Source organism: Bombyx mandarina, chromosome A1 (assembly GCF_030267445.1).
Source record: "Bombyx mandarina strain Sakado chromosome A1, ASM3026744v2".
Taxonomy (NCBI): domain Eukaryota; kingdom Metazoa; phylum Arthropoda; class Insecta; order Lepidoptera; family Bombycidae; genus Bombyx; species Bombyx mandarina.
The window spans coordinates 17,755,157-17,768,014 of NC_143234.1; the positions used below are offsets into that span (position 1 = coordinate 17,755,157).

The window sequence follows — 12,858 nt, forward strand, 5'->3', positions numbered from 1 at the left end:
GCACTTTCAACCTAGCGGGACTTAATTCGACCTGGATATTGATATAGTTCCTAGAGTTCTTGAAATTGTACAACAACTGGCTGCATTTATATTCAGTTTGAATTAGTATTTAACTCCTAATGAACTATCGTCGACTCGTTATGTTGAAGATTTTAATAAATAAGTCCTCGTGGCCTAAAGGACAAGACGTCCGGTGCATTCGTATGTAGCGATGCACGTGAGTCCGCACGGATAGGTACCACCACCATACGTATTTCTGCCGTAAAGCAGTAATGCGTTTCGGTTTGAAGGGCGGGGCAGCCGCTGTACTGTAAAAAGTGAGACCTTCAACCCCACCCATCCAAGCAACAAAAAAAAGAAAAAAAAATGCTAGCCGTGGGCCATATTTTCATTATCATTCATTACCAACCACGCCATTAATAATGTAAGTAGACATTCGGAAAAAACTGAAACATCTATAGCATGAGCCACATATGATATCACCGGACCTTACACGTGCGATCGCAGCAGATGGGTGAATGGGCCCACCTGGTGTTAAGTGGTTAGATAGATTTCATAGCGTGAATGCCGCCATCCAACTCGAGACATGAATTAGCAAGATGATTGTAATCATCTGTGCACATCGTTATGCGTAAATATACAACAAGATGTATTCATTTTACCGATAAATACGCATGTTTATAAATTTTGCGGGTTGGATTTTCTGCTACACGTTGTTATTTCTCCATCGCGGAAGTTTTGTTGTTTGTACTCGTATCGAGCGATTGCGGCCGAGTAAAAATTTCTCTAAGCCGCCATAGTTGCACAAGTTCTAAGGTCTCAATTTAGTTACAACGGCTGCCTCTCCCTTCAAACCGAAACGCATTACTGCTTCACGGCGGAAATAGGCGAGGCAGTGGAACCTACCCGTGCGGACTCACGAAAACAACTGGGTGGGTAGCTTGTTTTTAATCTACGACTGCTTATAGATGAATAGGACGCACTTACTTGCCAACAGAGCTAAAGACAGCTTCATCATAACCAGGTGCGTGTACTTCATGGCGACACGTTCTTTTGACGAGATCATCGCTAGCTGAAGCACTGACAGTATGCAGAAGATCCCCAGGATCGTCACGCCTACTACTGCGACCACTCCCGAAATGTAAACGGCAGCTGTGGAAGGTAAAAAAAAATCAATCTATTTAATTTTGACTAAGATTAAAACTATTATATTTTTACGGTTTAACCTCGCGTTTATTATATCCAAATTTTCGAATACTTTAGTTTATCTAGTAGTAGGACGTCTTGTGAACCCGCCCGGTATGTAAAACTACCCTGCCTGTTCCTACCGTGAAGCAGTAATGCGTTTTGGTTTAAAGGGTGGGGCAGTCGTCGTATTGCATAAACCTTTCCGCAGACCGGAGACTTATGTCTCATTTACGTCGTTGATGTCTATGGGTTCGAATAACAATTTAACCCCAGATTGGCTGTGAGCTTGTCCACCCATCTAAGTAAGAAGCATCTAAGAAAATTTGAATACAATATTAAAATGTCGAACGATCCGAGAAAAGCGTAAAAAATAGATCTCTTAATCAAAGTATCTTTCGATGTTGGATATTACAGAGTTAGGATAAAACCTTGCTTAAATATGATGTTTCCCTTCATATACATCAGACCATGTATAAGTGAAATTTACCTCATGAAATTTAATTACTACTCCTGTTATTTACACTAAATAATAGGATCTCACCATCAGCTCAGAATAACGCGTAACCTTCGCACACAAAAACCGATAGAGTTGTTTTGTGTCAGTCCTATATGTAGGGCTTGTGCAAACAGACTGACCACAACAATATCCCGTACTAAATAGAACAGACAACTGACTGACATTAAGGCCACAAGTGACTTGAGTCACGCGAATACGCAACTTTCCTATTATTACTCATTTTTATTTTGCGAACTTTGTATACACCGTTGCTGTGGACGTTTTATGCGAACAGCTGATATTACCGATGAGAGTTTAACATCACCGAGCATCAATGGTCAAAAGGGCTTAGTCGACAAAACACAGAACCGCGCCGAAGTGATGTAAAGTATTGTTTCATTCAAATTATCGCAGGATTCCTACTTTGGGGACTGTTTTTAATTCCTTCATTTCAATGGATCTAATATAGATATTTAAAAATCGTTTTATTGAGATATCAAGAGAGCTTCACTTTATTATGTAGTCATCATAAAAATGTGTCCATAAAACTAAATATCCGCACATTTATTAGTTACTTACTATTACTAGTCATAAAGTTTGTATTCCAATATTTGTATTTAGTTCACATTAACCGTGTTTTCGAGTATTTAATAACGGAGCGAGTGTCAAGGTTTTTGTATCATGCCACTGGACACTTTTCCAACTAAAAGCCTTTCTTGTCAACTAATGTTGTTTTATTTCGCTAATGGATATCATATTTAATTCGTGTCACACTAATAAAATTCTTGTTAACTGGATTAATATTTTTCTGTACATTAGCAATGTATGTTATGGTGACTTCATTTCTTGTTAATGAATGTCATGTTTTCGACTACGGGTATATGCTTGTTGAGGATAATGACCATAGGCTAAGGTTAATAGTGCAGTATCTGGATGTTTGAGAAAAGCGCTCTAAAACAAATTACAGAAATCTGGGAACGAAATTTATTTTTTATTGCTTAGATGGTTGGACGAACTCACAGCCCACCTGGTGTTAAGTGGTTACTGGAGCCCGTAGACATCCACAACGTAAATGCGCCACCCACCTTGCGATATAAGTTCTAAGGTCTCAAGTATAGTTACAACGGCTGCCCCACCCTTCAAACCGAAACGCATTACTGCTTCACGGCAGAAATAGGCAGGGTGGTGGTACCCACCCGCGTGGACTCTTAAGAGGTCCTACCACCAGTAATTACGCAAATTATAATTTTGCGGGTTTCGTTTTTATTACATCCTTCACCGTGGAAATCAATCGTGAACATTTGTTGAGTACGTACTTCATTAGAAAAATTGGTACCCGCCTGAGATTCGAACACCGGTGCATCGCTCAACACGAATGCACTGGACGTCTTATTCGTTAGGCCACACGACATACGACTATATGTTGTATATGGTTGTTCTGGTGAATATAACAACGACATGAATTACAAAATACATTTAAACATTTTAAACCACTCGAGTTTAATGTGTTTTACGATTGTAGTTTAAATATAAGAAAAATTAAATAGAAATTAATAGAAATATAATTTCTAATGGAAACCAGATCAGATAACGTTGTACTACAAAATCGTCACACTTGATTGAGTCGAAGCGGTAAATACGGCTTGCGTCACTATCTATGAAGTAATGTGAACTGAATATTTTAACACCTCGGTGTTGGGTACTCGCGTTACAATTTCAGAGTAACAGAATTTAATGATAAGGCGCGGTTTGTAATTATCGAATGGTATATTACACTTTAAGTTTATTGTGGCCTTCTTATGAAAAATAGTATATTGCACTCATTGGGAAGGAAAATAAGAAAAGGCTTAGCCTCGGCTAAAAATTATATGTGATCTGAGGTTTACTTTTTTACTTTCCAAGGGCTGTATACTATTTTTTTGTCCGACAAAGGTGCAAAGCGGCAACTTTGTTTAGCGCAGCGAGATGAAAGTTGCCACTTTCCGCCCGGAAGGGAAAAAACAAACTTATCTTCAACACTAAACTAATATAAATTTTAGAATTCTTTAAGACAAATATGTGAACATGGGTAGCTTTCGTTATGATGAGAAGTATACTTGGCTACATTGTTAAAGTTTCGTTACAAACAATATTTAAAATTTGAAAGTAGTGTGAACTTTTTTGAGAGTTGTAGGAATAAACACAAAATCTTTAAAGAATTGTGTAGTTAAACTTCAAGTTATTATCAAAGATTTATTAACGATATTAAATATAATCGAAATGATTTACTTAGATATCGTTTTTCAGAGGTTGTAATGAATGCTAGTTATGATGATATAACCGACCATGACGATGCAAAAAAATAACCACCATTACGAGACAATGGGATGACATTGAGAATGCAACCAACGGTGGAATATAATTATGTTAACACGCAATTACTGTGGCTAAACTGTTGGAGCAATCTTACAGATTCCAGAAAATTCGAATTGTTGCTTCTGAAATTATTGTGTTAAAAGATCTTTAGTTGGTTCTTTATAATCGTATGTAGTGGCTTGTTGATATAATACCAATATTTGCAAGTTAGGCCTCCCCGAATGTGTACGAGAATCTTTCCGATTTCTTTAGTGAAGAAAATCTACGCTTCAATGAGGTAGACGGCTAATGACCAATGCAATAAAGACTAATCGTGATTTAAGTTGGGCAGCGGTATTCATGTCGTTGTCTGAGTTTCAATAATCGCTTCATATTAGATGGTCCGTTTTTAGCTAATAATAAATTGTAAGCAATGTGTTATAGGCCTTAAGTAATTTGAAAAAAAAAGTGTTTGCCGTTTAAATTTTGTAATCGTTAACAATATAAACTTAATATAGACAGATGGTCTAGTGCCTTTCAGATCAGATCATTGAAATTTGTTACAATCGTACAGGGACTTTATTAATAAAACCCGTTAAAACTAATTAAATTGGTAGTAAAATTTTATTGAGTATCTTCAAGACACGTTCCGTTGGATACAAGACGAAGCGTAAAATGTGTTAGTAAAAATCTGACGTCAGTTCTAGAAGTGTGCAACCTCCGCCTTCGTCGGACCGGTTTGTGTCTACAACATTTACATACCAAATAACGCAGGTCAAAAGTTTGAAACGAGCTTTATATTCACAAAGCGATTTCAAGAAGCTCTTTCAAACATGGTATGTTTGTGTTTTAATCTAAATTTGCCGTGAATTTTGTCGTCAGACGACTATTTATTTATACAATATAAAATTTAACGACCCAACCGATATTTGAGTCACAAACACTATCAGTTGAATTATTAAATTATCCTTAATTCGTGTTCAATCCAATTCATGTTTAAATTCGTTTGATTCAGTACTGTATGTAAATGTAGACTAAAAAAGCGACAACTCAATTGTAAAAAGACTTTATAAACACTAATGTTCACACGTATTCGTCACTTTTGTCGGAAAGTGAAATCCAATTCAAATTAGTACGGTTTTTGTGGATTCGCTCTGGAGACCACGGAAGGTTTTTTTATTTTATTGTTATTGCTTAGATGGATGGAAGAGCTCACAGCCCACCTGATGTTAAGTGGTTACTGGAGCCCATAGACATCTACAACGTAAATGCGCCACCCACTTCGAGATATAAGTTCTAAGGTCTCAGTATAGTTACAACGGCTACCCCACCCTTCGAACCGAAACGCATTACTGCTTCACGGCGGAAATGGGCGGGGTGGTGGTACCTACCCGTGCGGACTCCCAAGAGGTCCTACCACCAGGTCACTACTGTTTCAATAATACAAAAACACAAGTCAATCGCCGTGGGTTATAAATTAAGCAAAAACGGGGAAACGTTCTAATAATTTTGAAAGCGGTTTTAATACTTTTGAATTTAACGTTTCTCGTACGACAAGACAGGTTAAGCGACATATTTGCACGTCTCAAAATGCATCAAGTGAGTCATGATATCTAATAAAATATGCGGCATTATGCGGTTGTATTCTTTCAATGCAATGCCGTGACCAATTCAGGTGAACAGTAAAGTAATTGTTACAATAGAGGTATGTCATTTTCTGTTGTGGAATAATGGTTTTTTATTGTGTTGTACGATTGATTGTGAATATAAAAATGTTTCATTTAATATTGTGGTTCTGATGATTTTTCTAATCCTATATACCATACTTACCATACAGTGGAGTGAGTTTACATAGATTTTGTTATTTGTGCTAACATTCAGTTTTAGTTTAACTTGTTTACATGGACTTCTTTTTTTTTTATTGCGTGGACGGATATTCATACTCAGCAGTGGGATGAAAGGTAGGTAGCTTATAATCTTTTCGAGGGCTCATATTATTTACATACTGAACTTCGTCAAAATTGGTACAGTGGTTTAGGTGTGTGAAATTCATAGAGAGCTACTTTTGTAGCTATTAATAATATTACGAATATATTAGGTATGTATGTAGGTACTCGTATATATTTAACTATTTAATGTACAGTGAATTATGTTTCCGAGAAATATTAAAATGACATGTTTTATTTTATTGAATTCGCTGGTTCGGTCTAGTTTAGGGGTAGGATAGCCGTAATGCAAATGAGCTTTTAAAACTCATGTTTCAAGCTGTGATGTCTAAAATTCAACATGTAATGATTGTAATAGTCATTTGTCACTAATTCCCCCAAATCGAGTGAAATCAAAAATATCTCTTATTCTAAAATCGAATATTGCGGTCATCTTGGACGTTGGTGGACTGGACTCATAACAACATATTTATCGGATGCTTTTACAATACTGTAATAGAGAGTAGTTGCCTTGGAAACATCATAAACACATTTATTAGCTTAACCAATTCAATTCGACGATCACGAATCCATCGTGATGGGCCCTCGTCTAATTTTATTCTATGCCGAATCCTAATAGACGCTGTAACGGATGAAAAATAGATGTACGGCGATTTCGACATACCGAGAAACGTAAAATTTAATCATATTTATCTGCCGAGTTCTGAGCTAATAAAATCTACTCGTACTGTACAGACAGTACTCACCAAGAACTCAAATAATTTTGTTTTGTACACATTATATTATATTTAATTTAAACAATAATAATTATAATAAACAGATGACGTGGATTACTTTTTAACAAGCCTTTATTATTCTCGTTTTTTAATGAATTAGTTATGTTAGCAATCAATTACATATTTTTGAATACAAATATATCCGAACTATACATATAACATATACTGGTGGTAGAGCGTCGTATGAGTCCGCACGGGTAGGTACCACCACCCTGCTTATTTTTGCCGTGAAGCTGTAATGCGTTTCGGTCTGAAGGGCGGGACAGCCGTTATACTGTAAAAACTGACACTAGAATTTCTGTCTCAAGATGGGTGGCGGCATTTACGTTTTAGATGTTTTTGATGGGCTTTGGTAACCACTTAACACCAGGTGGGCTGTGAGCTTGTCCACCCATCGACGCAATAAAAAAAAATAAAAAAATTTAAATCAAATGATACATCCTCCTCAAGATCTAACAGGCCAGAAAACCTTACAAGACATGATAAGCCTTCGGCTATTAACCAGGAGACAATCCTCATATTTTGTCTTTTGCAGTACTAACTCTCTCAAACTTTTTAATATTCCTAGGAATTTCTATTTTAAATACAGATGGTTACGCAGTGAGCCCTAGCGGTGGTGCCACCTTTCAACCTATTCAGACTGCAATAGTTTTCCGGTTTTGAGACTAGCATATTCAATAGTAAATTGAAACTTCGATATCATGTTTCAAGATGCTCGGCGCATTCAGGTCGTTCTTTCTATGTGCTCTGGGAACCATTCAACAAAAAATCTAGACGAGATTAGACGGCAAGACCGAGGCTAGGTATTCGCATCTTGCACACAATTATTGTACGCGTCTGATTAAATCTACACAGGAACATGACTAAGCGCTAGTAATAATGTCCTAAGCGGTATCCTCTCGACAGCTATGTCATGGTTACGAGGAAAATTCAAAGGCAGCAAGTACGTGGAATCCCATGTGTGAAAACATTATTCATTAAATTTGACGATTTTACCCGTTCCAATTGGCGCTACGCAGAAAACATTGTTCGCTAACGACTGCAGCATTGTATATGGATTGAATTTAGCGATATTGTACGGAGAATGGCTTACTGGTTGTTTGTGTCCTTAGTACTTTCAAAATCAACACCAGGTGGATCTTAAACCAAACCTTGTTTGAATTTATTGTACGTGTCGAACTTAAAAATCTCTTTCATTTACTAAACAAAGGAAATAATGTATTTACGAATACGTACCCGATTACGAGCGTACGGGGTTTTGTCATTGACGTATTTAAATTTAAATAGTATGTAAAACTGAATAGTAATATTTAAGTGCTTTATTTTCCTTTACTAGGTGTTCACGAGGTTGAAGCGAGTGTATTATATATAACGGCTGTTCCTTCAAAGCACATCGCAAGACTGCTTCACTACAGAAATTGTCAGGATGGTGGTACCAGTCTGTGCGGACTTGTAAACCACCAGTAAATGCCGATTAGTGGTCGCAGAACGCTGTTATAATTATTTTTTATTTTATTCTTACCTAAGCTTACCCTTGAGAGGCTATATAAGCGTCGCCTTAACTAATAGGTGAGCTCACGGGGCTCAAGCGACGAGAACGATGACCGGTGCTTGAGGTACCTAAATGCACCGTTAGTGGATCGGGAGGATCCGAAATGACGTGTTTGGGGCGACGTCGACTGCTTTCTATTCTTTATAATTAATACTCAGAGACAGCTCTTTTCATTCTATGGTGAAGCCCTTAGTTGCCTTTTGCCACCCACGGGAGAAGATAGGGTGGTGATATTTTAAGTGCACATCACATAGTCGAACATTTTTGGATATATTTAGAGCTTCAAAGCGTTTAACAAACTGTTATGGGCGTCATGTTTCGTCGTGAATCCTAATCGACCATTGCATTGAACACCTGTGCAACCCAATTCAGCCACATCGAACAAGTTAGTATGCGCATCTGCTCCATCGCCTATTTGTGACGAATTGGACATGGAAGATTTTACGTACATCAAACATAAGATTTATGAATTTGTTTCCATGTAACGATCGACGATTTGTATATGAAGTTTAAGCAATTTTACGTTGGCACTGTATGATTCTAAAATTGATCATTGTAATTTAATTTGTATTTTATGAGGTCTTCGATACTAAAAACTTTCTCAAAGCCGTATTGTTAATTCATACACACAATTATCGATTTTTCGAATACATACTCGCGGCCGAAGGCGATTGTAGTGTAACATTGTTTTTTTTTATAAAGTCAATACATTTATGTGCCAAGTATTGGAATAATAGATAAATAATAATAAATAACTGGAAACAAATCAGGCACGCTCATCCGGCCGCAATTTAGGATTCCCTGTGTTATGAGTACCATAGACAATAGGTACTCAGACAAAGCGGAAACAAACCTGTTCATCACACAATGTTGGCACTATATCGGAATCATAGGCACGACCATCGGCGCAACAGTCAGAGTTACTAACTATCGCATCACCGAGTCAGCCAATCATTGAAATCAAACGTTAGATTATATTTATTAAATACTAGCTGACCCGGCAAACTTCGTAGTGCCTCAATCGATAAATAAAAGACCTAAGCTTTTGTTTAAAATAAACTTAAAACAAACTAAAGGAATCCGTCCGATGGGGGACACATCAAAAGAAAAAACAAAATTGTTATTTTTATTTAATTCTGAGCATTTTCATATTTATCTACCTTTTAAACCTTTCAAGACCAAAATTAGCCAAATCGGTCCAGCCGTTCTCGAGTTTTAGCGAGACTACCGAATAGCAATTCATTTTTATATAATAATATATAGACCAGAACGAGATACATTACTAGTTTTCTATAACAAATGAAGGATGTCATAAAGCAGTTATGCATAAGAAATAACATTGTTTTCGCATTACGTGGCTGATACGAGGAGGCACACACGGGCTTGGCGTCTTACACAACGCACATGTTTGAAAAAGGTGTTACAAATATTGGCGTTTGTCATGTACGGGCGTTGTTACTTTGAGATCGGTTTTTTTTTGTTGTTTAGAATGACTGTCAACGAACTGGTACGTGCGACAGAATACGAAACGAGACATTCGAAAACACTTCATTGTTGTGACCACTTTCAAAATGCTTAAGAGAAAATATTTGCACGCCTTAATGATAATCAGATTAGTTGCAAATTGTCACCGAACAAAAGCGAATCGTTTTTGCAAAGGAAATAAGTTTCTATTTTGTATGAACGAAATATGTTTCTGTTCTTAAATTCTATTACTCATATATTTTTTTAAATCGCATGTACGTAACGTGAATCGATGCGTGTTCACACATACTTTCCATTAATCTTTCGTTAGCAATGGTTTACATATTCAATGTCATAACAGAGAGCTACGTTTAAAAGCGTCTGTTCATCTGCCTAAAGTAAAATATTTATTTTAATTTTATAAAATATATTATGCTAGGATTTGATTTTTAACTAGGAAAACTGATAACAAGTGACTGCCGGCGCCGATGCTTAGAAGTAGCGAATGAATGTGTTTAATATTTTTAATTATTATTACAATACAATGTTGTTGAACGGAATAACTAGCAGCTCGTGTTGTAAGTTGTAAGCACGTTTATGTCGGTTCACTGTCTTGCTTATCTCTGCCCAGAACAATCATGTGTTCCCGCTTAAATGTCTCCAGAATTCAAATATGTGTGTATGTAAAAAAAAAATTGTATACGCAATTCAATTGTGGTCTATAAGATCCAGTAGGATGTGTGTTCGTCAACCCGTGTATATACCTCTACAAAAAAAATAGCTGCGCTTGATTTCTAAGTCAGTGTCAGAGCCCATAGATGTCGCCACATGCCACTCACCATATTGAAAGTTAAATTTAAGTCCCAAATGTTATGTAGGTATCACGATTGTTCTGCCCTTCAAACTCGAAAGGATTTTTGATTTGATTGGTTTGCGGCCGAAATAGGCAAGATCGTAGTAGTATCATTCCGTGTGAGTTCTCAGTGTAGTATATAAGTAGTCGAGTACAGGAAAATTCCGCTACTTTATACGTAATTGCATTCCAAATAAACAGTTAAGACGGCACTAAAACTAATTACTCAACACATTAGTTGACGATTACGACCAATGAACTGAGAAAACTTGACCCCTAAATGTAATCTATGCGAAGTCTAGCTGGATAGAAATATAGAAAGGCTTATTGGACTCAACTGTGACCAAATAATTTTTTTTTAAATATTACTGTTAAGAAAGTACCTGCCATTTTCCCAAGGTAGCTTTTAAGTTTAGGTAAATAAAAAACGTTTTTTTTTTATGTTGTCTCAGCATTCACTATATAAACATTGCCGAGAAATAGGAAGTCCTTATCAAAGTTAGCATAGATAGGACTTTGATTTAAAACATGCTGTGACCGTAAACAATTTAAATACGTGAGTCATAAGCATAGTCTTAGTGTAAATTAAGACATTTTTCAATTTTTTTTTGTAATAATAAAATTTTTATGATAATATCACTCAGCGTTCATTTACATTTTGTACGGAATTGTCGATAATGCTGGAAGTCCCACATCAAGACGGTACGCGACCGTGCCGCCTTCATTCTAGGACGTCTCTACCCGATGATATGTAGGCGAAGTAAAATGTCCCTTAGAAATAAGGTGACACTCTACAAAACTTGCATACGCCCCGTCATGACCTATGCAAGTGTAGTGTTCGCTCACGCGGCCCGCATACACTTAAAATCCTTCCAAATCATTCAATCCCGTTTTTGCAGGATAGCCGTCGGAGCCCCGTGGTTCGTCAGGAATCTCGACCTCCATGACGACCTGGACTTAGAGTCCATCAGTAAGTATCTGCAGTCGGCGTCCATGCGCCACTTCGATAAAGCGGCACGACACGAGAACCCTCTCATCGTGGCCGCCGGTAACTACATTCCCGATCCTGCGGACAGAATGGAAAGCAGTCGACGTCGCCCAAAACACGTCATCTCGGATCCTCCCGATCCACTAACGGTGCTTTTAGGTACTTCAAGCACCGGTCACCGTTCTCGTCGAACCCGTCGCTTGCGACGAAGGGCTCGACGAGTAAATTAACTCTCAGACACAGCCCACTGAGTTTCTCGCCGGATCTTCTCAGTGGGTCGCGTTTCCGATCCGGTGGTAGATTCTGCGAAGCACGGCTCTTGCTAGGGTTCGTGTTAGCAACATCGTCAGGTTGAGCCCCGTGAGCTCACCTACTAAAGTTAGGGTTACGCTGACATAGCCTCTCAAGGCTATCATCAGCTTAGGTAGAAAAAAAAAAAAAAAAAAAGCTGGAAGAGTGAAACCTGCTGGGTAAATGCAGATGGAGTGTACGATGCTGGACTCAAATACAACGATCAACCCCCCTAAGCCACCCAATGCTGAGTGTGGGTTTCTTTCGTGTTTTTTCAATTCTTAGGCCGGTTACAGTGCTCCACCGACCGTCTGTGCGTACGTCAGTCGCGCTTGTCGTTTATATGAAAATTCATAAATCATTACAGTGCTGGACTGACCGTACGCACGCGTATATTGCTACGCACTGCGTACGAGGACCGTCGGTCTAGCGCGTCCGCATGCGTGCCGTCGGTCGACCGACGCGCTATGGAAACAAATGAACGCGTTCTGTGCTGCACCGATGGGTGGACCGACAGTACGGATGTGTGTATCATCATCAAAAAAAGCGATTTCGTATTGAACATGGCCAAATATATCGACACCGAACGCATAATCACCGAAGTTCATCTTCGTGAACCTCTCTGGGACAAAGGCCACGTGTTATATAAAGAACGCGATGCCAAGTTAAAGGCCTGGCAAGAAGTATAATTTATCAAAACTTTTAATCGACATTCTCAAGTAATTAAATTTTGTTTTTTGATCTTCGCGCAATAATGAATATAAAGTAGTGAATTCCCCTTGCAATGCTCTTTGGACGACGATTGGATGTACGTGATATCTACGTCTTTTGTTACTTAAACGTTTTCGAAAATAAGCAGCAATTACACTATTTGCAAACGCTTCCATTTCGTGTACCGACTATACCAATCTGGTCAGATTGTTGGTCAGGAGAGCACTGAATGAAGCAAACTGACGATCGGTTAATGCGT

General features: G+C 37.9%; 2 protein-coding genes and 1 long non-coding RNA gene across 4 annotated transcripts in view; 2 read left to right on the plus strand and 1 right to left on the minus strand.

Annotated features, from left to right (window-relative positions):
* Positions 1 to 12,858, minus strand: part of LOC114242755 (uncharacterized) — a 34,106-nt gene that overhangs the window by 7,566 nt on the left and 13,682 nt on the right. For both annotated transcript variants that reach the window (XM_028174023.2, XM_028174021.2), the window contains one exon: positions 988 to 1,152. In XM_028174023.2, coding sequence (XP_028029824.2) covers positions 988 to 1,152 — 165 coding nt within the window. The remainder of the gene's footprint in view (positions 1 to 987; positions 1,153 to 12,858) is intronic.
* LOC149499604 (uncharacterized) overlaps positions 4,298 to 12,858 on the plus strand; it is a 137,721-nt gene continuing 129,160 nt past the window's right edge. The window contains exon 1 of the long non-coding RNA XR_016325723.1: positions 4,298 to 5,441. This is a non-coding gene — a long non-coding RNA (uncharacterized LOC149499604). The remainder of the gene's footprint in view (positions 5,442 to 12,858) is intronic.
* LOC114242756 (uncharacterized) overlaps positions 5,958 to 12,858 on the plus strand; it is a 35,610-nt gene continuing 28,709 nt past the window's right edge. The window contains exon 1 of the mRNA XM_089740046.1: positions 5,958 to 5,979. Within this exon, the coding sequence (XP_089596172.1) occupies positions 5,973 to 5,979 (7 nt within the window). The 5' untranslated portion in view covers positions 5,958 to 5,972. The remainder of the gene's footprint in view (positions 5,980 to 12,858) is intronic.